Raw genomic sequence first — 24,040 nt, 5'->3', positions numbered from 1 at the left:
CTGCCCTTGGAATCTTAGAAGTAGAACCTTCTATTGTCATATTCCTCTCTCTACACTTTGGAAAACATTTTTGATAAATATATTCATCAAAGCCGTATTTTTCTGTTCTGCTAAGAGATATAAAATTATTGAAGACGCATTCACAAAATAGGTACAAATGGACACATTTACAACAGAATGTGGTGAAGCATGATGGTATACCTCAGAGGGTTACCCAGAGGCTCCACAATTCTAGAATAAACCCACCGGGAAACTCGGAATTAGGGTTAACTCTCAGCTTCCTTACCAGAGAGAAACCTTTGGGCTTGGCTTCCTACTGAGGGTAAGTTAGCACCTCTCAGAAGGACTGCTAGTCTGGTTTGTGATCATACTTGGGGGCTGGCAGTTTAGGACTGTACCCTTCCCCATGACTTTATTGTCTGTCTGTTTTCCCGCATAGCAAAGCTAGTGCATCGTCATTATATAGAACTCACAAATTGCAGATTGTCTGTGGTGTTATGTTAAATCGATTGGAATTGGCAGTCCTGTAGGTCAGACCATCCCAGCTCAGCCAGATGCAAATGGTCCAAATGCCAATGGTCCGGCCTAACAGAGAGTTGACATTGACCACAGTCCCATCTCTCATAGACTCCTGGTGCCGTAGTTCGGCAGATCCAGCTCCCAGTTTTCACTTGGACCCCCCCCCCCATAACAAGCGGCGTACGGAGAGCCCCTGATCACACACACAGACAGCTCTTCAGACAAAGGGGTTTCACACGCATCCACACTTCAACCCCAGCCTGGGAGAATTCAGATTTGCAGTGGTCAGTTTCACTTTGTATGATGTGCCTTACAGAAACTTACCAAAGGGGTCCTTGAGATTTGTGAATACCTTTGATGATTGTCAGGACTCTTGGTGAATGTATCTGGGGCATAAAATGAGATACGTGTCGATTATTAGGAAATTGTCCAAGGAGGAGAGCACGCTAAGTCACGGTCTCTTCCTGCATGGTTGTAGCCCCTGAGGGAGCTACAGAATGTTGCTCCCGAAAGCGGAGAGCAGCTGGGCCTGAGACCCAGTTCCTCTCCTACCCCAGCGGGGGGGCACAGATGCAGGGAAGCCCACAGGAACCTGCCGCGGCCTCCCCACAGGTCCAGAGCTCCTGCTGAGCCCGTCTGCAGCCTTGACACATACCCATAATCACAGGGTATCTGGGCCATGAGTCACCTCAGCAGAACCCTGACCCTGGTGACCTGCCTCTGCTCACAGAGGCCTTCAGTGCACAGGCAGGGCACAGGTGGAAGTCAGGAGCCTGAGGGAAATGCAGCTTCTCCTTCCCAGGGCAAAGGAAAGAGGACCACGGTGAAAGATATGATGGGAGACTCTGCAAGGATGCTTTTGCAAAGGATTCCTCATTTCAGCTTCAGCATAACCCAGGGATGCAGAGGTCTTAGCACGACTGTATGACAGATAAGCAGTCTGACGCCCAGAGAGGCTGTATCATCTGCCCAGAGTCACACAGTCCAAATAGGTAAAGCCAGGATTTGATCTAAACTTCAGAATCAAAGTCTGGGGCTCTTTCCAGAATTTGCCATTGATTTTCTATAATTGAAGATTATTACACATGGAAAGGGTCCCAGGGATTCCGAAGGGACTTCAAACTGGGAGAAACATTCTGACTGTCTTAGACTAGAACATCTGACACGTGCTCAGGACTCACTTGAGGGTCTTGTCAAACCTGCATGTTCCGATTCCGCAGGTCTAGGGTGGAGTCCAGGCATCTGCTTTCCTGACCAGCCTTCCAGCAGCGCTGGCACCACTGATCTACAGACCACACGTTGAGTAACAGGGAGCTAGCCACAGTACCTTTGCACTGCAGGTTCCCTGGAGGAAAGGCTACATCATACTGCTCTGGTTTCCCTAGCATCTGGCCCCATGTCTGGGGCGTGACAGACACACAGATACTTGTGGAATAAATGTTAGAATATTCTCAATTCACTAACAAGGACCCATGAGTCAAATCAAAATGTGTCCTGAGCAGGAACTTGGGATTTGGAATTGACCAGCAAGGAGCATGACCAGTGGGCTCACAGGTGATGCTTCCCATCTCAGCCCCAGTCGATGCCCTGCCCCTCCTCTGGATGCAGGGCTTCGGGAGACATTCTGCCTCTCCTTTCGGTGTGTGAATCCCCGTTTGCACACATAGCCCAGCAGGGTGTCTGGCCGTGCAGTGCGTGTTTGTGCTGCTGCAGGAAAGGATGTTGGCCCGCTTATTCCGAGGCCTACCTTGGGTCTGCTGAAATCTCTGCACTTAGGCCTTCAGCTTCAGCTTTATCCCTGGACATACATTGATTTTATCTGCGCTTCTGGTGAAGTCTGAATTACATCCATGACAACGGTTATGCCGACAGTACACAAAGCTGAGAAGGAGCAGTCTCTGTCACGCCGGGAGACCCGTCGTCAGACAACCCACTCAAAAGCTCAAAGAAAGGAACCGTCAGCCCAGAAGCTCAGTGTTGGTCTTCCCTCGGATCCCAGCGAACTCCAGGACCATCAGGACTTGTCACTGGAGAAATGTCCCTTCAGAGAAACTTCCAAGAGCACGGTTTCGGCTTGCTGGCCCAGCTAACATATCTCGCATGGCCTTTGGGTAGCATCACCATGTGGCCAAACTCCCTAAAGGCAGAGGTGCCCTCACAGCCTTTGTCTGTGGCTGTGCCAGCATGAGCAGTGACCGCTTGAGGGAAGAAGTTCCCATTGCACTTGCACATCTAAATGCAGTGTCCAGGGGCCACCCTAGGAAGTGACGAACCCGGTAAGAGCTGCTTTCCTGTATGATCATCTGGCAGATGGCTGCCCGGTATTGGCTACCAGCCAATGACTTGGCCTCTTCAAATTCTGTTGTAGGACTCAGTGAAGATGTATGATTTTGAAAGAATCAATCAACCAACCAATCAGTGAGATAGTCAGCAAATGTGCAGTTTTGTGCCCAGCACAGTGCCTGGCCTAAAGACACATAGATGAGTAAGATGGTCTGTGCCTTCCAGGACCTCACGGTCTGATGAGAAAGATCAGCAAATCCTCAGAAAAAGTTCATCTGTTCATTTAGGTTCCCCTGATCAGTCAGCTCTGCCACAGGGTTTTGAGAGCAAGGAGCTCATTTGGGAAGTGATCCCAAGGGACCTGGGGTGGGGTACACGGGAGCAGGGATGGCATCCAGGGAAGGGAGGAAGCCAGCTAAGGTAAGGGCATGGTCGTTGTCCAGGTCACAACATGGGGGACAGGCTGGAGCCCAGTCTTGCTGGGGAGCAAGGGAGACGGTGTGGGACCTACCTCCTTGTGCACCAGTCAAGGCCCTGACTTCCTGGGGTGCCAGCGTGAGCATTTCAGGCCTTCCCTGCAGGTGTGGCCCCAACAGAACCTGCAGGCAGCCTCTGGTGTGCACAGAGGTGCAGAGCTGAAAGCTCCAGGGATGTGGGCTGGTCATAGGCCATGTCTTCCCAGGTGGGAAATCCCAGGAGGAAGGAGGCATCAAGAAGATGAAGAGGTGGTGCGTGAGCTGGATTTGGTGGATGAGCAAGATAGTAAGGCCCTTGCAGGAAGAGCGGCCAAGACTGGAGGCTGGAACAAAGGGCCCAGAGAGTCCTGGGACCGAGGTCAGAGACAGAGCTCACGGCCAAGGGGCTCTTCCTCATCCTTTGTGACAACTCGGCCTTTTTCTGTCCAGCAGATGAGAAGCCAGGGAGGCAGCACAGGGTCCCTCCAGGGCATATACTAAAAGGGACGTCACAGAAGTGGGGACTCTAGAGGCCAAGCCGCCTCGATGGAGAGAGGTGGTGAAGGAGGCCCCGAGAAGACGCCAGATTCTGGACCTAATCTGCTGGTTGATTTGGCACAACCTGCTAATAGATGAGCTGTACAGTGTGATTGGAAGAGGCGTTAAGCAAACACACCGTAAATATTCCCGAGTCGCCCTATGCACTGTTGAGAGCAGGGCTGTGGGAGGGAGAATGGCAGCCAGTCTTTGGGGAGGGGTCCTCTGAAGAGAGGACAGTCACACTAGAACCTGCAGGTGGGGAGAAGTCAGCCTGCGGGGGGGGGACTACACAGCCATAGCAAGGGGCGGCGGAGGGTGAGGAGAGGCAGGGGGAGGGGCAACGAGGGGGGGTTGGCCAGAGGCTACCTGAATGTACACTGGAGGTGGAGGCTGTGTAGACCACCGTCCTGGGGGTCGTCTGCTCGCCACCAGTCCCCAGCTACACAGCTGCTAGAGTAGCCACTGGCTGTCTCCTCCAGCTGTGCCACTGATTAGACCCAGGTTGAGTGAGGGACTTGCCGAAGTCAGGCCCAGACCACTGCGGTTTTGGTCTCATAGAACTGACTGCCTTAGAAGAGTTGCTTTTGCAGACTCCGCATGGGCAAAGGCTCCGGGCCGTCCCACAGCCAGACCTGCCCATGGCAGCAGGGAAATGACTCCAGAAGAAGCTTCTGCAGGGAAATATGGAAGCCACATCTCTCTGGTCGGAAGGCTAGCTGCACGAAGCCCCCCAGGCTGCTCTTATCTCAGGGCTGCCGGGAGCTGGGGAGAAATCCTTCTTTCTCGGCCTCTGGGCCAGGCCACTTTCTAGCCTGCCCCCCTGCTGGAGAATGCACCCAGTGTGGCAGCCTGGCCCATCTCCTTCCAAACCATCTCCCTGCTCTGCCAGCCACATGGAACTCAGCTCGGCTTCTCGCTGCAGAAACACGAAAATGGAATCTGCCCAGAGCAGGGGAAGAAGCCAGTGTCCTTCCTGCCTCCAGCTTTCCCTCCCAGGAGCCAGGAGACTCCTTTGTCGACATTCCTCCCAAACCTCACGGACTGATTTCAGAGCGGAATCCAAGATCCTGTTGCAGTCGTGTTCAGAAATACTCAAATGCAAAAATGCTTTCCTTGCATTTACATCCCTTTGGGTAAAATCTTTTCCCCGTACCTGGACTAAGGTCACAGCACAAACCTCCTTTGCTGGGTTATGGCCCACAGTGAGGGCAGTGTCTGCTGCGGAGGTCCATCTGGGCAGCAGCCCAGCATCCCTCTTTCGCTGTCTGTGGTGCTGAAGTGTCAAAGGAGGAAGGAGCAGGGACTCTAGGACTTCACAGGAGTGGAACCTCTGGTGAGGAACCCCGCGCTTCAGATGGAAGCTGGGTGTCCCTGGACAGCCGGGCACGATCACAGCCTCACCCAGGTGAAGACGCTTTTCAACTGTTTCAAGCGCCCCCGAGCACTGAGTCCGTCGTGTGGGGGCCTTTTCAGATTTTACCGTGAAGTGCCTGACAAAATAAAATGAATCTCCTCGTGCCTCTTTCAGATAATGTTTATTTTTAAAAATCAGAAGAACAGGACAGAGTGGCATCGTTGTTTTTCTCATCTCACACTTGAACTTCCTGATTGTTCACTGCAATGTCGACAACACACACCAGAAAGTTTATCAACTTGGAATCATTCCTGGGGCAGACGTTTGGAGTGAAAGAGGAATTCTGCTCTCCGTCACCTCCGTTTTGATCCCAGTCTCTACTTTCTAAATGACCGAGTTCTCCTTTCCAACTTCTCTCTAAACAGGCATGAGACCGTCTGGGCAAAGCATCCCGTGATGGGGACCGAAACTACCCTCTCCTGCAATAAGGAATACCCTGCACCAGCAAGACCCCCACATGATTGACCCCCCCAAGACAGTACTCAACTTGACCTTCACTGCCCAGCTGCATGAATGCACCCCCCAGCCTCTGCCCTGCATTTTCCTTACGTAGTCCTGGGAGTGCTTTCAGCACTTTGGAGATGGTCTCTGAGACACTAGTCCACTGTCTTCCTGGTGCTGGCCTCCCTGAAACAAATTACTTTCTCAGTTCACCACCCCTCGTTTGTTTGCCTTTGGACTTTGTCAGTGACAAGTGGTCGAACCTGGTCTGTCTGGGCCCCCCAGAGCCAGGTGCTCCTGCATTCCTGCTTCCTGGCTTCCAGGGGACAGGGCTGGTCCCACAGTTGAAGGGGGTCCTGATGTAACACTAGTGGTTATGTCTTAGCTCTTTCTCACAAGTCTGTCTAGACATTCCTTCCATCCTCTGTCAAAGGGGAGACCCGTTTACGTATTACTGTAGTTCAGTTTTTTGTCTTTAAAGAATGTGAGTGTATCCAACAACCCCCCAGGTTCACACGTGTGTCCCTCCAGGCCTTGCCGATACAGGAATACAGTACAGCTGTATAAATGCTTTCAGACTCGAAGCAAAAATGTTAGGGCCATCCTTCCCCCACGTCTTAAGGTCTCTGCAAAAAAGTGGGGGCCATCTCTTCTCTGTGTCTTAATGTCTCTGCACGCATGGATGTGCTCAACTCAAGCATGCATCCAGCCGTGAGGTTTGATCTTTACACAGACGTGTTGTTTTTATCACAGGAAAGCATCCCCTAACAGCACAGCCTCTGACGAACACACTCAAGCTTCATTTCCTCATTCAGCCAGAAAATGGAGCTCTGCACGAGGCCTGGGCATCCGGAGATGGCCCAATCCGCTAATGCAAAACCTCTTCCCCAGAGCCTGGCACAAGGTGCCTGCACAGGAACTCAGGGATGAAGGGCGGATGCTGCTATAAAGGAATATGGGTGATTCCTCAAAAGCCGCCTCTGCTGTTAAGGAAAACATGTCAGATCCCCCGTCTTCCCACAAGAGAGAGCTCTGGTCACAAAGCAAAGCCCAGAATGCCTTCTTTATATCGTGTACCTTCCTTTTCATAACCACAGACTTGAGTGATGTCCTGGCTCCTGCTCAGAAACTCAAAGCCGCACTTAGGTCTGCTGCAAGGGGGGGTGAAGGTGGGGGGTGTGCAGGATTACCCTATCATTTAGAACATTTAGAATGTATCCAAAGCCACAGTCTTGGCCCTCGGGCTCAGGGCAGTGACAGCTGAGCCACACTACAGGACCTGGCCTTTTCAGCAGCTGACATGTCCAGCAGCTCGTGCCCTCACCATCAAGCAGATGTTCTCCAGGCAGAGGTGGGGGGGAGATTCTCTATAGGCTCCTTTGCTGAGTGTTGAGACCTTCTCAAGTGATGCCATTAGCCTTTCCTTTTCGGCTGAGCCTTCTTGCTCTCCTTGACCTTTAATCCAAGACTCTAACTCTTCAACCAGAACAATGAGGGTGTAGTTTCTCCAGCACCTGTGTGTAGCAGGAACCTGGCTTATTAAAAAAAAAAAAAAAACCACCACGCCTTTTGGTAACTGACAGGTCACTGATCAAGGATGCTTCAGGTTCAGAGGGTGCTGGGTGTTTGGTGTGAATGTAGGTTCTCGCGCACCTCACCATTTTCCTGAGTTCAACTCTTGACTTACAACACCAATAACCACAACAAACCTTATGTTCTTACTGTGCCTTTTAAAGTAGCAATAAATCATCCCCACAGCTTGCCGGTTAAGAGGTTCCTCTCCAGGAAACCCCTTTTTGCTAGGATACAACTCTCCATTATGCAAATGAATCTTAAATTGGAAAAATCTACAAATAAGAAGAGCGTCACTGCACCCGTTTATTTCTTTTATTATGTTAACCATCGTGAAGCACCGTTTTCTCCCAGACGTTAACTTCTAAATCCCAGAATGAGAATCAGCCAGCTCTTGACAGATCCCCTGACTTGGTAAACAAGTCAATTGGTAAAGGGCAATTTTTTTTTTTTTTTTTTTTTGCTACTTTGCAAATGCTACCCCTAGGGTATATATACCCACTGACTTTTGAATAAGTATTTCATTGCCCTGTGATTTCTTTTCTTGCCCCCATCCCAACTCCCACCTCCCAGCTGCCCTCAAGCTTAGTTAAATGCTTTCTGTCACTGTTTTTTCCTGGGAAAAATGACCCATCGATTTCCTGTGTGTGCTTTTCGTTTAGAAAGCCAAGCTTGGTCCTGCTGGTAACAAAGTAATCAGTCCTTCAGAAGACAGGAGACAAACTTCCAACAATCTGGACAGAGTGAAACTCACCGACTTCAATTTCCTCATGGTGCTGGGGAAGGGGAGTTTTGGAAAGGTAAGAGGACCTTTCGTTGTCTGGGGACAGGGAGAAGGGGTGAGGGGAGGGGCGGGGGGATTTGCAGAGAATGCCTGGGATCGGGGATGGGGTCTGTGCTCCCTGAGCTTTCCAGAGCTGTCCTTGGAGTTTCCGCATTCTCTGTACTCCTTTCTCAGATGCCTCACCCACCACTTCATTTCATTAAAAACAACTGTACCCAGAAAGCTCCAGAGGGCTCACTGTGTGCCCCTGTTTCCATGTTGAGAACAGAGCATGTGCTCTGAAATGTAGGTTGAATCAATAATTTGAATCAATAATTTTCACAACTAAATATTAGAAGTTAATTTGTGGAGCGCCTGGATGGCTCAGTCAGTTAAGCATCTGCTTTGGGCTCAGATCATGATTCCAGGGTCCCAGGATCGAGCCCCACATCAGGCTACCCATTGGGGAGTCTGTTTTTCCCTCTCCCTTCCCCCATTCATGCTCTCTCTCGCTTCTCCTCTTAATCAAAATAAATAAATTTTTAAAATCTAAAAAATAAAAAAATAAAAGTTGATTCGCAGTGAGCGAATGTAATAGCTGAGAGACGCCGAACAGAGTTTCTTCAGCAGTGAACCCATTTGTCCGCATTTGGCTTCTCTGGCCCCAAATCTCACGGTAGATCCAGGAAGTGATTTCCAATCCTGTCTCTTTGTCTTGGCTCCCGACTCCCCTTTTTCCCAAAGGATGCTCCTGAAAAACATGCCTACTCAGGCCAATGCTGAGGACCACATCGATTCCTTCCCTCAGCCGCCATAGCGCCACCATGTGGCCAGAGCCTTTGCAGCGCACAAACCCGGACAGCTTCTGAACTGTCCAGTGCTGCCGGCGTTTTCTGTGCGCTGCCATGCGAGATTCCAGAATTGGCCCACGAAGCGGAACTTGATGAATAGGTGCATAGCCCGTGTTTACAAATGTGCACCAACCGAACGGCCGTCTGACCAGGTCCCCCCACCCCACCCCCAGGTGATGCTCGCCGACCGGAAGGGCACAGAGGAGCTGTATGCCATCAAAATCCTGAAGAAGGACGTGGTGATTCAAGATGACGACGTGGAGTGCACCATGGTGGAGAAGCGAGTCCTGGCCCTGCTGGACAAGCCCCCGTTCCTGACACAGCTACACTCCTGCTTCCAGACTGTGGTGAGTCCCCCGGGGCTGCGCCGTCTCCATGGCTTAGCACACGGCGTGCTCTCAGTGGCCATCCCCAAGCCAGCATTTGTAAGCATCTGAATCAACCTTCCTCCGGTGGAGAAGGCTCCAGAAAGCCTCTCGCTCTTATGCCACTGGTAAACTTGGGGAGTCCTCTCTCTGGGATACACTTTCCTTCAGGCTTGGCACTAATTCTATTTAATTCAGCAAACATGTGTACCAGAGGTTTTCCATCCACTGGGCCATGTGCTAAGACTTGAGGCTACACCACCAGTAAAAGAACCCACAGTCCTGGCTTTTGAAGACCACGGATCTCATTGCCAAGCATTGCATTAGAACCCAGGGAAACTTGATCTCCTAAAAGAGTATGTTCTTATGCACTGCACACAGCAGGCTTAGCAGTCTGGTCTGTTTTGTACAGCCCATGAGCTCTAAGAAAGTTTAGAGGAGGAAAAAAAAATATTTTGTGACATGTAAATTAGATGAAATTCACATTTCAGGGTCCGTGAATCATTTTCTTAAAACACGGCCAGGCTCCTTCATTTTCCTGTCACCCAGAGTGGCTCTTCTGTTTCGCAGGCAGAGTTAAATCGTGGCAAGACACATCCAAAGCCTGAAGTATTTACTGCCTAGCCCTTTACAGAAAGTCTGCTGAGTCCCTCCTACAGTATAATGAAAAAGAGGACAAGAGGGTTCCAAAGCACTGACCAGCCCCTTTGTGGGGCCCGGGCCCTGGCATGGAGCTTGCTGGTGGCCCACGAGAAATATAAACATTTCGAGGGTACCATTGTCAGGCATGCCCAAAGATAGGCCCTCCACCCCTCAGTAGCTCCCCTTTTTAGGATGTGACTCAATATTCAGTAGCTATAATTATTACTGTTATGATTGTAATTATTTTCAACTTTCTGCTGGCCAGCAAATGACTTTCTGTTTTCCATCTCGCTTTAAAAATCTCCTGGGAGGCCCCCCTCAGTGCTCTTGGATTTTAGAATCTCCACATGACCCTGACCATGGAACTGCACAGTGTTGGGGGCAAATCATGGGCTGCAGAGCAAGGCGCCGGCCCCTGCGTGTCAGCCTGTTGCGGGTGACACCGCCAAGCCCCTTCTCCCAGTAGCGCCTGAGTAGCGCCTGGGAGGGAAGCACAATACGCCAGGCAGGGAGCCATGTCTGCGAATCCCAGCCCAGATCTCATCCCCCGACTACACTGATGAGGCTCTGGGAAGCAGCAAAACACGGAAATAAAGATGGAATTAAAATTCATCACAGGAAAGCTAGTGATGGAAGCTCCGGGAGCTGTTTCCTGGATGCTAGCAACGGCCTCATTATTTTTTTTTTCCCTCCCCGTGCGACACTTTCATGTTTAATAACTTCCATGAAATGGTGACATTGTCTAGAAACGAGCAGAGGTCGGCTTTCACCTGGGTGTGCTGTGCTGCAAGCTGCTTGGCTCTTCAACCCCATCATTCCCCATCTACCCCACTGCAGTGACCTCATAAATATGCAGCTTTATTGGGGTCCATGAGGTACGCCCTCTGTGGGGCCTTCATTGAGCACACCAGTGACAGAGAAAATAGAAAAACAACATCTGGGCCTATTACGGGTGCAGAAGCACATTGCATTAGCCTCTCCCCGTATAGTCCCCTCCCCCACAGTAAATACCATCGAGGATTTATAATTTAGGAGCCCAGCTTGACTCACGAGACTTGTTTCCAGAAGCTTCCAGTGGAAACACATGACTACTACACCACTGAGTGTTGCAAACCAGCAACACTCCTTAAAAGTAGGGCGCCTGGGTGGCTCAGTGGCTTAAGCCTCTGCCTTTGGCTCAGGTCATGATCTCAGGGTCCTGGGATTGAGCCCCGCATCGGGCTCTCTTTTCCGCTGGGAGCCTGCTTCCCCCTCTCTCTCTGCCCACCTCTCTGCCTACTTGTGATCTCTCTCTGTCAAATAAATAAATAAAATCTTTAAAAAAAAAAGTAAATAATTGGCCCATTTGGGTTCTTCATACCGCCCCTAATGTAGACATGTAGTACATGTGCAGGAGAAAGCGGAAGAGCGTTTGAGGCCGTTGCTAAGGGAAGGAGCGCCCGGAACCGGAAGGGGACGGCCATGTGGACAGAAAGCCGTTATTTCAGAGTTACGTTAATGACTTTATACATCCCAGGGCCCTCGTGCAGTAGGGTCTATTACTTAGGTCTTATCTGGGAAGAAAACTTTTGCAAGGCTCCGCTGAGCAGACCTGCCAGCATGGCCCATGGTTGACTAACTAATGAGAAAGCAAAACACAGTCTAGAAATAGTGAAGGAAGCCTCTTGGCCAGTGGCCAAGCCCTGCTCACATGTTGAACCTTCGTCTTCAGGACCGGCTGTATTTCGTCATGGAATACGTCAACGGTGGGGACCTCATGTACCACATTCAGCAAGTGGGAAAATTTAAGGAACCACAAGCAGTGTGAGTATTTTTTTTTTTAAGTCCCTTAATTTAGACAGGCCATGGGGACCGCTGCTGGGTGAAAGACGGGAGTGGGGTTTGACCCCGCTTGGGGCCGAGCACCGTCTCCTCCCAAGGGGCAGACTTCTTGGTCACCACTTCCGAAGGGAGGTTCATTCTACATCTGGTTGGTTGGAGACGCTGGTGTATCCCCTGTCACCCATTCCGTCACCCATACCCCCTCCCTGACTGAGTCGGCCACTTGTTATTAAACAAATGATTATTGCACAGTCGCAACACACCGGGCACTGGGGGTGGGAAAGGCTGTCTGCCCTCGAGGAGCTCAGCACCTGACCCAGGGTAAAAGAAGTCACTCGCCAGTCGTACCGTGTACCCGTAACATTAGAGGTAGCACGTGAGCCCTGGAGAAGAGGAGAGTGGGGGGGGGGACCCCCTCAGGAAATGCCCGAGTCAGTGAGGAGGAAGGTGGTTTGGGATTGGGGGGATTGGGAGCGGGGGCTCTGGGCGTTGAGCCTGATGGAGGGCCTGGTTGAGGCCCACGGAAGGCTGGAGAGGGCTTCAGGGGGACTTACAGCATCAGGCTCGGCTTTCACAGAGCCCCGTGACCAAGCGGGGAAGGGAGGGGGGAGGAAGAGTCGGGGCTGGTGCAGCGGGGCTGGCGAAGGTCTATATAGACCAGAAAGAATGGAACCTTCGTCAGGTCTTGACCTTGGAGCCAAAGAGGAGGAAGGGTCTTTGAGAAACGTTCTGGAGGAAGAAAAGCAGAACTCGGTGTAGAACAGAGAAACCTCTTCCGGTGACACCTCATTTTAGGTTTGGGAGGGGGCGGCCGCCAAGGAGGAGACGATGTGGAGGAGAATCGTGAGCTCCGTGTGGAGAGGTCCATGGGGATGCAGGAGGCAGCCGCAGAGGGGAGAGACACAGCCCTTCGAAGAGAGGACCTCGGTACCTGCAAAAGTCACCCTGTTTTCCAGGGGCCAAGAGGTCACAGGATACACAGCAGAGGCAGACATATACAAACAGCTATTTCGGGGGCCCCTGGGTGGCTCAGTCAGTTAAGCAGCTGCCTTTGGGTCAGGGGATCGAGCCTTGCAAGGGGCTCCGTGGTTGGTGGAAAGCTTCTCTCTCCCTCTGCCTGTCGCTCTGCCTGCTTGTGCTCTCTCTATCTCCCCCAGACAGATAAAAAATCTTTTGGGAGGAAAAAACAGCTCTTTTATTTCTCTTGGGGAGTATGCCTCATGGGGATGCCCCCGATTAATCAAGTCACCAAATGTTAATTGGATCCTGGCTGATGTTCATTGTGAAAGACAACGCTAAAGAACTTTCGGGCTGGGTGGCTTGACCCGTCTTAGGGAAGATTGACTAAAAGCAGAAGGCATGTTTTGGTAGCAAGCTGAAAAAAATGCAAAAGGGGATTTTTTTTTTCTTTCTTTTTCTTCATTCTCAGATTTCCTTATCAATCAAACACATGAACACCAATCAGATTTTTGTTATTGTCGAAGGGGAATTTTTTTTTTTTCTATTTAGATTTTTACTTCTCAGTTTCCAGGAATGCCTATCTTTATCCCGTGTCTTAACTCTGTTTGTTAGAAAGCATCAAAATGCTCGGGTTGAAAAGTAAAACTTGATGACAGAGCTGTAAAGAGTTAGTAGCAAAACAGCCACCTTACGTTATAAGGTGACATCAAGGTGTCTCGTCCAGCGTTGTGTGTTTGTGGTGATAGAAGGTTCTTACCTTACAAAATACAGAAGAGCTTGAAAAATCATGTAAAAATCACCTGCGATCCCATTGTTTTCCCTCCCCCATCCTGTCCCTCCCCTGCCAGCCCTAGGGGTGCCCCCTTCACCCCTCCCCGTCACTAGAGGTTGTTCTCTGCTCGTGCAGACATTGCACGGATTTCAAGCCTGCCAGGTACGATGTTGGCACAGACAACATTGTGGATGCTCAGACTTCAAAGATTCCTAAATCCTATGCACATTTGAAAACCTTTTAGCATTTACTCTGAGTTTATTATGAATTATTTAAAAGGGTAAACTGGAGCATGAATCATGGCGTGTGTCCCATTTATCCGAGCGCTTGGGATGGGGACGGTTGGGGGGGGTGCGGTGAGGACACCCGCCATACCAAGCACATTGCGCACGCTTCTCCCCCTCCCAGGGGATCGCTGCCCTTTGAAACGTTAATGCATTCTGTCCAGGAATAGGAAAAGGGACCTTTTCTCCACTCTTCCCCAGTCCTGACACAGAACAGTCTAGCGGCCAGTCTTTAAGAGATTGTATTGGAGCATTCTTGTAAGCAGTAAATTAACTGTCCACCGGCCTCAGACAAGAAGCGCTTGTTTCTAGACAGGTAATAAACCTGTCTCTCTGACTTATTAGCTGTGAAGTTCCTCGGGGAGGTGGGAATGATAAAATAGCCAAGGGAAGGGCTAGGGGTTTGTCATCCATAGGCTGATGCTGATTTCTGAACCCTCCCGGGGTCCTACATTCTTTTGCCTCCTTGATGCCTGAACTGGAGAGAACAGAATATTCAGGAATCCAGAGAGCAAGTCGGCAGGCCTGATGAACGTTTTCTTTTGCAGATTTTATGCAGCAGAGATTTCCATTGGATTGTTCTTTCTTCATAAAAGAGGAATCATATACAGGTGCGTGTTGAAGCTGAGTTGCCAGCAGTGCTTTTCTCTCCACCGACAGCTCCTTCCTCCGCCTTTTTTTTGGAATGGAGGTCAGGGAGGAGCAGAAACTGAATTTCTGTTACAGAATTTCTGTTATAGAGGCTCGGCAGGAGAAGAACACGGGGAGCTGGGGAGAGGCAGGGGAAAAACGATTGAGTTAAATTCTTCAAGTAGTTAGCAACAGTCAAAGTCTGATGCCGAAGAAAGGAAAATGTCTTCCAGGTTTAACTGAAGAGTAAAAGGATCTATGGCACCAGCCAGAATGTAAGAGATACATGTATGTGACCCAGCAAGGTTGTCCTGAATCTGGGATTTGGCAAACCTGGTTGGGTACCAGCCCCTGCACCCCGCTATGTCTGGGATCCTAGTAAATCAAACGGCTGGGAGCTGCCCCAGACCTGCTAAATTAGAATCTGGTGATTCCCATGATCGGCCAAGGTTGGGGATCACTAGTCCAACCATGTAGTCATTTATTTGGTGTGCATTTATTATGTACCTACTGTTGTTCTAAGCACTAGGGTAGGCTCTGGAGATTTCAGAAACTAAAAAACAAAACCCAATCCTTCCTGGCCCCAGCTCTCCTAGGACTCAGAGTTAATACGCCGTTGAGGTGGCAGCTAGTCAAAGATCCTTGTGTCTCGCTAGCTCCGGAACCGACCGTACGATGTCGTGGGAAGGATGCTGATGCTCTCCTGCTTCCTTGCAGGGATCTGAAGTTAGATAACGTCATGCTGGATTCGGAAGGGCATATCAAGATTGCCGATTTTGGGATGTGCAAGGAACACATGGTGGATGGGGTCACCACCAGGACCTTCTGTGGGACACCGGATTACATTGCCCCAGAGGTAGGGACCCTGATTTTCCTTGGTTTCCAGAGCAGACCTTCCAAATCACAAATACAGCCCCCTTCCTGGGCGAATCGCCAAGCAGAGCAGCAAGACAGGGACCACAAAATAGGCTAAACTAAATAGAGCGAAATAGAAAACAAGTATAAGAGCTCAGTGCATGGTAAGGGAATGTCTCATTCTGTGGGACTTGGCTTTGTAAGCTGGGTGTACGGTAGATTGTGTCTCTTACATGGTCCTCGTCAAGATAATTTAAGCTACACTGTTGGGCGGGCGGGGGGATATTGCTTGTAAAAATGCTCTGCTTGGGAAAACTGCATCAAAAGGAGGGTCCAGTGGTGGCTTTTTCAGAAAAGCAGAGTAATCAGTGCCCTAAATGACCCACTGGAATTGACCAGGGTGTTTGATCTAGGAAGGATATTCTAGTATGGTTGTAAGGGGAGTGGTTTCAAGACATGTGACCACAGCAGTCACCATATTGCTTCCTCTTTGTTACAATCTTTTTGCTTTTGATGATTTATTTGTTTATTTGAGAGAGAGCACAAGTGAGCTAATGGGGGAAGGGCAGAGGAAAAGGAGAGATTGAATCTCAAGCAGACTCCAAATGGAGCCCGACCCGGGGCTCGATCCCACAACCCCGAGATCATGACCAGAGCTGAAATCAAGAGTCAGGCAGGTAACCGACTGAGCCACCCAGGCACCCCTGTTGTGACACAGTCTGAGTGATTTTCATCCTATTGTGAGCCTACCTACATGCCCATGACTGGGTGGGTTATAACCCTGGGTCGCTACGTAGCCAACTTTCTGTGTACACACAGCCCGGTGGATGAAACGGGGTCTTCCCAGCTGAGCTCCAGCATGGTCTAAGCTAACAGATACAAAGTTACCCCAACCTTTCCTCTCTGGACACTGTCCTGTTCGTGCTCACAGTTGGCAGCTCATGCGGTATATTTTTAACCTGTTGCCCCACGCGTTTGTCTTAGAGGCAGTAGGTGTGACATGAGCTTCGGAGTCAGACCAACGTGTCCTTCAGCTCTGACTTTTCTTCACAGTCTGTGGGAACTCAGGCAAGTGCCTTAGCCTCTCAGCTCCCACATCCACAATGGCAAGTTAGAAAAGAATATCCTCCTTGTAGAATTGCTCCAAGGACAGAAATGCCAAATCCAGTGCTTTGCACCTAGTGCTACGCTCCATGGTAGCCAGTGGTCCCTAAGGGAAGCTTAATATTTTTTCCCATTGTTAAGAGGTTCCTTGTTTTGTTTCTTATCTGCCCAGGCAGTGTGGAAACACAGACTTCGATTATTTACTTAGAAACTTAAATTCTCAATGACGTGGCCAAAGGTGACATGGTGTCTTGATACATACCTTTGGGAGGCATTGTCCCCCAAAGAACTCACATATTACTGTCTGCAGGCATGATGTGAGCTTACATAGTCCTCAGACATGAAGAATGGGGAGAGTGTACAGTAAAAATACAGCTTCCTGATGCAGGATTTATTCAGACGCCTCTGCCGGCTGACATGCATTAAGCCGACTGTGATTACGAGCTGCGTCTTCTCCGTTTAACACCCACCAGCTGCTATAAATGTGTGGTGACAGGGAAGGAAGCGTTTTTTAGGAATAAAGGTGGTTTGAACTTCTCTCCAGTAAGAACGGTCTCTGAGATCAAACAAACAGCTTCCTGTGTTCAGTAACTCTCCAGCCACGTGACATCACCAGGGACAAGGGCATCCGCGTAGATGAAATGTTCCAAATAATGGACGTTCGTTGTCTTTCCCCTAATGTTCGTCATTGTATCAGTTTCCTATTGCCGCTACAACAAGTAACCATACAATTTGTGGACTAAAAAAATACAAATTTATTATCTTATGGCTCTGGGGTTTCAAAGTCCAAAATCCATCGTGCTGGGTCAAAGTCACACTATCGTCAGGGCTGCGCCCCTCCAGGAGCTCTGGGGGAGTCCCGTCACCTTGCCTTTCCCAGCCTCCGTGTGGCTACCGTCTGTGACATAACTTCTTACCATTTCTGACTTTTAAGATCCCACCCGCACAGCCTCCCTCTGGTAGGACCATTGTGATTACATGGAACCCACCCAGATAACCCGGGCTGGGGGCTCTGTCCCAGGATCCTTAATCACACCTACCAAGTCCTTTTTACCAGATAAAATTACCATAGCCACAGATTCCCGGGCTAGGGCGCACACACCTTTTAGGGAAAGGGCTACAGCCCATCCTGTCACACTCATAATGGTGTCCTGCATGACCATATTTGATAAGCTCCCAGCCCCCTTCTCCAGGGACACCTAGACACACTTCTAACATATCTGGGTAACTTTGGGGTGTTTTTTTTTTTAATTGTACTCATTTTTGTGTATGTTTGTTTAGTTCTGTGCACCTCGACTGCAAGTGTAGATTCCCGTCTCCCAACGCCACCGTCAAGAAACAGTAGAGTTCCGTCCCTCCTCTTGGTCTTTTAGAGCCACACCCACCTCTCCCCGACCCCCCTCCTGTCCCCATCCCTGGCCCCCAGCAACCACTCACCTATTTTCCATCCTATAACTTTGTCGTTTCAAGAATGGCATATAATGGAGTCATATGGTACCTAACCCTTCGAGATTGGCTTTCTCATCTGAGCACTTTCTAGAACTTTCTAGTCATCCTACTGGAGTGCAGGTCCACCACCTGCCCAGGTGGTTTACTTAAACATCCCGTGCCTCAGTTTCCTCCCCTGTAAAGTGGGGATGATAACGTCTACCCCACAAGGTTGCTCTCTGTGACTTGGAGTATCATCGGGCCCCAAGCAAGGTTGTCCTGCTGTGGGTGTTGTTCTGTCTTGACCCATTTGCTGCACAGTGTGGGGGCCTCTTGTGGTCTTCTGCTGCAGCCCCCTTCATGGTCCCCACAGCATGACTCAGAAGAGGTGCCCAAGGCAGTGAGGAATGGCCCATGGCCACCTTCCTGAGAAACCCAGAACCAGGTTTCCCTTCTAGACTCAGGCCCCCAGCAGACACGGGGACTGCCTACCCCACAAAATTACTGTTCTGCTCCTAAGTGACTCGTGCGTCTCCGAGACTCACTGTGCCCAACAGGGTGCCACTGGGACAGTCTCCACCGGGACGCGTCCCTCGACACATTTCACAGTGTGGACGACATGATGCTCAGGTGAGCAGAAGCCCAAATCAGTGTTTCGATTTCAGTTCACTTTCATCGCAAGCTGCACCACTTTGGGAACTTGATCAATAATTCAGGCTGTTTTTACCTTCCGCTGGCATTTTCCCCATAAGGATCCGGGAATGTGGCCTGTGTGGCCGCAGGAATAATTGCGGTGAAGAAGACCGTCCCGGGTCCAAGCTTCTGAATTTGCTCATAGGTTAACATAATCCTGTCCTCTGTGTAAATCTTTCTGTCAGGCAGAGGCAAAAATAATTATCTTAGCTGGTATTTTTCCTAATAGGCAAAGCAGAGGCTTAAATATTTATGGCTATTTGTTTAAAAACCTTGAAACGGATTAATACTGTGGCATCTCCTTAACCAGGGAGAGGCGCCAAGGCAGAAAGTGTCGCTAAGAGACGGGATTCTGGAGTTGAGCTGGACACCCACAGAGGGGGCGTTCATCAGGGTCTAATTCCCGGACCCGACCTCACGGCCTACAGCCTGCACCATGCTTTCACACAGAGAGAATTCTTGGGGGTCAGTGCAAGTCCCTGAGAAGGACACATGGAAGCTTCCTTGGGGTTACTTCCCCATCCGAAAGCAATGTAGGGAGTGTGCAGGTCAGACCCCTCCCGGCAGCCGAGCACCAGGCTCCGAATCCCAGCGTGGCCCACTTTTTCCTGGGAGAAGGGGAGACGCAGCAGGGATGGGCTTGCTCTGAGTCCCCCCTGGCATGGTGGGAGCAAAGTCTTTGGAAAATGTGCTGCGCGGAGTCTTTGCAGTGGGCGGGGGTGGGGGGCATGGTAGGTCACACCCGTGGCGTGGGGCCGGTCCACTCTGTACCAAGCCCGCTGAGCACTTCTGGTTTGTCACGGTGCGTCTATGCACAGAGCTTAAGTGACTTGCCCAAGGTCACACAGCTGGTAACAGGAAGAGGTGGGATTGGGACCTGAGACGCTCCGGCCCCAGCTCCCAGATGTATATTCTGGCCACTTACTGCCCCGGCTCCAGAGAGAAGAGAAAACTCTGCAAGCGAACGAGCACTGAGATATTGTACAACACGGGTGACGTCTTCCAGGAGCTCGTCCGGCTCACCTGGAGTCAGGGACCCGAGTCACAGAGGTCTTCACTGCAGTCCATGACTCGGGCCAGGATCCCTGCTGGTACTACGGGGCAGGACCCTTAGAAGCCACGGCGGACCACCAACAGCAAAGCCCCTCTCCCACATGAGACAGCAATCAGCCAGATACTCGGTGCACCTGCTAAGGGCCTGGCACGCCCAGCAGGAGGACAGAGCCCTGCGGGGACCTGTGAGGGGGGCTGGGGCTGGAGGCGGTTCAGAATGGGCCACTGCCGCCCAGGAGAGCCGCAGGCTGAGAGACGGGGATGATTCCCCTTGGCAGGAACAGATGGCGCCCCAACATGGCTGAGGGAATGGGTCTGTGGGCACGCGTGCTGTTCCCACAGCCAGCTGGCCGTGCGCAGATGGACAGGCTCCTGGGAGGGTCGGGGAGCTGGAGGCCTGCCCTAGGGGCTGTGGCTTCTCCTTCCATCCCTACTGTTGGGGCAGCCCCGTCTTGCCTCCGGAAGACTGCATTTATACGTAAAACTTGCCTACTTGTTCAAAATAAGAAGTGTACATGGGTAAGATTCAGTGAGTGGGCCACCAGCTGTGACCTTTTCTGGAGGCGGTCAGAGGTCACGTCTGGAGGGAACCCCATTTTAGGAATGGGAGGAGAAAGGGAAGCCAAGGGGTGTCCGGAGAGGTGGAAGAACTGGGGAGCCATAGTCTCGGATACCAAGGAAGGCGAGTGCTCGTGAACTCAGAGATGGCTGGGGACTATGCGGGTCAGGGAGCTGGGAGTGGGGAGGGAGAGGGAATCCGGCCCGAGGGCACCAGCCATCCCTAATGTGGCAGGAGCGGAGTGTGAGCGCCAGCAGCCAGGCTGGGGCCATGTCTTGAGGGAGGGGGTGGCAGACGGACAGGGGAAGGGGGATGGTCACTCCTAGGGAAGCAAGATGAAGGGAGTGTGGACAAGGCTGGGAAGACCTTGGCGTATCTCTAGGCCCGTGGGAAACGCTCAGAGAGGGGGGAAGAGAAGACAGGGAATAGCACAGGCCAGGAGGGAACGGGATAGGGAAGCAGGAGGAAGGAAGAAAGCTGAAATCACACTGGCTGGCTGGCCTTTTCCAAGGGCAAGGCCAGGACGTGTGGAGCGGGGGGGGGGGGGGGGGGGGGGGGGGGGGGGGGGGGGGGGGGGGGTTGCTGCTGGGAGAGGGGCCCCTCCCACATCCACAGGCGGTGACACGCTCGAGGCTCCTGGACGTGACTGAGCAGGTAGTGGGAACCAGGGAGCGAGGCGAGAGCGGGGCTGAGTGTCTGTCAGAACAGGTGAATCCTAAAGAGCATTGAGACTAGGTTCAGTGGGGGGAGGGGAGGAGGGGTGGGGAGGAGAGGGCCAGAGGGGCAGGACATTGCCTGCCACAAGAGCTGAGGAGGGAGTCCGTTTCTGAATTAAGCATCTTGGAGGAGCCCGGGACCTTTTGCTGTCTGCCGCCCTCTTCTCCTCCCTAACCTCGTCTCTCTCCTCGCCCTCCACCCCTCACCCCTATCTCTCCAAACCCACCCCTGCACTGACTTCCTTACCGTTCCCCCAAATTTGCCGGGCTCTCCCATCCTCAGGGCTTTTGCTCTTCTCCTCGCCTCCACCTGGGACATCCTTCCCCAGCAGCGGGGGTTCCTCCTGCATCTCAGCTTGGATGCCCCCTCAAGGAGGCCATCTTTCCTGGTGACTCTGTTCAAACCTGCAGCCCCGGGTCCCCGCCCCGCTGTCCTTCCACAGCGCCCATCACCCTCTGACAGAGCATGTCACCGTGCTCTCACGTGCGTGTCTCTCTAGCCCACTCAGCCCCCCAAGGCAGGGCCTTTCTCTTTGGTTCCCTGCTGAGGCCCTCGCCCAGGCTCTGGAGCAGGGCCCGGCAGGCAGGGTGGGTCTGGAACAATCAGGTACAGCAGGGAGGCGGGGGCCGGCAACAGAACGGAGCAGAAGGCTGGGGAATGGAGGGGTCAGGAACTCGGGCAGGGATTGGACTGATGATCCCCAAGGCTGCCCCCCAGGGGACCGCCACGTGCCTCACGCCAGCGACCCACGAGAGCTGGTGTGTGCGCTGGGGGTCTGGAGTGTCTGAAGGCGTGGGGCATCAGCCTGGGTCCTGCAGAGACCCCGAAGTGCCGGCTTAGGGACACCCCCCTCATGCCGAGACAGTTCCTCGCCTTTGGGGAAGAGGGTGTAGAGAAGGATGGAGCATAGAAGACGATCTGAAAGTTAAACAAGGGCGCCTGGCTGGCTCAGTGGGTTAAGCCGCTGCCTTCGGCTCAGGTCATGATCTCAGGGTCCTGGGATCGAGTCCCGCATCGGGCTCTCTGCTCGGCAGGGAGCCTGCTTCCTCCTCTCTCTCTCTGCCTGCCTCTCTGCCTACTTGTAATCTCTCTCTGTCAAATAAATAAATAAAATCTTTTTTTTTTTTTTTAAATTAAGTTAAAAAAAATTTAAAAATAAAAATTAAAAAAAAAAGAAAGTTAAACGAGAAAAGAACACACGAGACGCACGCAGCCAGGCAGTAAATTAGCACTTGCACAGCTGAGAAGAAAAGGGGAGATGGGAGAGAGCAGCCGGGGCTCCCCCGGGATCGGCGCTTCTGGAGCGCCCGCGGAGCTCAGAAAGCCCTTGATTAAAGACGGAGAACGATAAGCCGAAGGTGGCTGGCTGGCTTTCAGAGGCCGGTTTCCCTCTGTGTGGGGTCACCGTCTGATGCCTCCGGCTTTGCAAGAGGAAATGAAGCCGCTGTCTTCCCTCCAAGAAATATTTAAAGAGCCAAGGCCAGGCTTGCCCTTGGGTTCTTCCTTAAATTGTGGAACTCTCCTCAGATCTTTTCTAGGAGTTACGTTGGTTCCACTCGTCTCCGCTAGGGTCTGCCCGCAGCGCCCAGCCCAGCTGGCCCTGGTTCTCTGGAGCACCTGGGCCCCTCTGGGACATTGTGGCCGTGAGGCACCTGGGACTCTGTCCTTCTTCCTGACTTCCTCAGAGATAGTGGTTTCTGGTGGGCGAGCAGGACCCAGGGCAGAGGCCTCACAGACTTGGTTTACTTTACTCGTCAGAGCAGCTCCACAAAGCTGGTGTCCGAAGCTCTGTTTTCCAGAGGGCAAACCCAAGGTGCAAAGAAATTCGGTTTTTCCCATAGCCCCGGTTCAGGGCAGAGCTGGGCCTTGAACCCAGGGCCGGTCCGCTTCTCGCGGCAGAGGAGGGAGGGGACCGCAGGTGTGGCCCAGGGACTCCCCGAGGTGTGGCCCAGGGACTCCCCGAGCAGGCCTCGCTCCTGCTATCTTGTCTGCAGAGCCCCGCGAATGCCCTGAGCTTTCTCCCCCTCGTGCTGGGGCTGCCTTCACCGGCCTTTTGGTTGGGGATTTGTTTAAATCCTGTAAAAATGGGTCAGAGATTTCTGAAATCTTGTTTCACCTTTTACTCTGCCATTGTGGGGGAGGGGCCAAGCAATGACCGCACTTACTCGTTTCCTAGCACATATCATGCGCCTGCATCTGTCGTCTCGTTAAAACCCTCGGAAAGCCCTCTGAGGAGAGTTTTACAGACAAGGGAAAGGAGACATGGAGAGGACAGGCGCCCTGTCTGAGGCTCATGGACAGCAAGTGACCTGGGCCCCAAAGTACAGGTCTGCGGCCCTAATGTCGCCAGGGGGCAGGCCTCCCCACCCCACCCCACCCCCGCCCCAGGCTATCACTTACAGCCCTGTTACCAAACACGCCTGGAAAGACCACCAGGCTATGAGGCCTCCGATTCTGGAAGATCTTTTATTGCAGCGGACCGAGCTCCCACAGGCCCAAGATTTATTCCTAACTCCCGGCTCACTGCTTTACTGCCCAAATAGTTGCCTCCTTCAGCTGCACAGTGAACGTCTGGAGGCCTGAGGTGAGGAGGGTCCCAGGCAGACACCACACTGTGGCTCCTGTCCGCTCCCCACGCACTGGCCACCCCCACCCGCCACCCTGTGAGAGACCAGTGCGAGGGGGCGGTGGCAGAGTTCGAGAACCACCGGAAGGGGGACTCGCGGGCTACGACAGTAGGTCTGCTTTCCTGTGCTGGGCCTGTCTGACCCTGCGCTGGGCCCAGGCAGACCAGAGGCCCCACCCCTGGAGGGAAACTTCCCGTTTGAGTTCAGGTGGCTTTTTCTTCATCCCTGTATAGTGAACTGCGGCTGTAGTTCTGCTTTTTTAAGAACCTGGGGCAATACCTGTAAGATGGGGACACTCACAGGACCGTCCTCAGAGCATGGCTTTGAAGGTGAGGTGAGTGTCCCCGCGGCCGCCTCAGAGGAAGCACTCCGTCCGTCCACTTCCATCCGTGGCTGATCATTGCTTCAGTTGGCTGCTGCGTAATGGCCGCCAAGCCTCATGGCTTAAAACAACAACCACGTTACGGCTCTGATTTTGTGCGGCAGAACTTCCGGCGGGACATGGCGGCGCTGACCCCTGACGGCTGAGGGGGTGTTGGCTGCTGTGGCCCCGCTGTGTTGGGGGATCCTAGATGGCCTCTGGCTGTTGGCTTTTGGCTGAGGCCCCATGGGTCCTCCTCTGTGTGGTCTGTCTTTCCATGAGGTCTGTCACCACTCAGGCCTCTACCCAGAGCTTCTCAGCCCGGTGGCTG

General features: G+C 52.1%; 1 protein-coding gene across 2 annotated transcripts in view; it reads left to right on the top strand.

Annotated features, from left to right (window-relative positions):
* The window catches only part of PRKCA (protein kinase C alpha), a 391,832-nt gene that overhangs the window by 327,359 nt on the left and 40,433 nt on the right, over window positions 1–24,040 (top strand). For both annotated transcript variants that reach the window (XM_045080929.1, XM_004749112.2), the window contains exons 9-13: window positions 7,887–8,024; window positions 9,012–9,185; window positions 11,557–11,648; window positions 14,231–14,293; window positions 15,030–15,168. In XM_045080929.1, coding sequence (XP_044936864.1) covers window positions 7,887–8,024; window positions 9,012–9,185; window positions 11,557–11,648; window positions 14,231–14,293; window positions 15,030–15,168 — 606 coding nt within the window. The remainder of the gene's footprint in view (window positions 1–7,886; window positions 8,025–9,011; window positions 9,186–11,556; window positions 11,649–14,230; window positions 14,294–15,029; window positions 15,169–24,040) is intronic.

Source organism: Mustela putorius, unplaced genomic scaffold (genome assembly GCF_011764305.1).
Source record: "Mustela putorius furo isolate JIRA1106 unplaced genomic scaffold, ASM1176430v1.1 tig00000487_pilon_pilon_pilon, whole genome shotgun sequence".
In the NCBI taxonomy this organism is placed as follows: Eukaryota; Metazoa; Chordata; class Mammalia; order Carnivora; family Mustelidae; genus Mustela; species Mustela putorius.
Note: the sequence above shows the minus strand (reverse complement) of the source record. Positions and strands in the feature narration are given on the sequence as shown.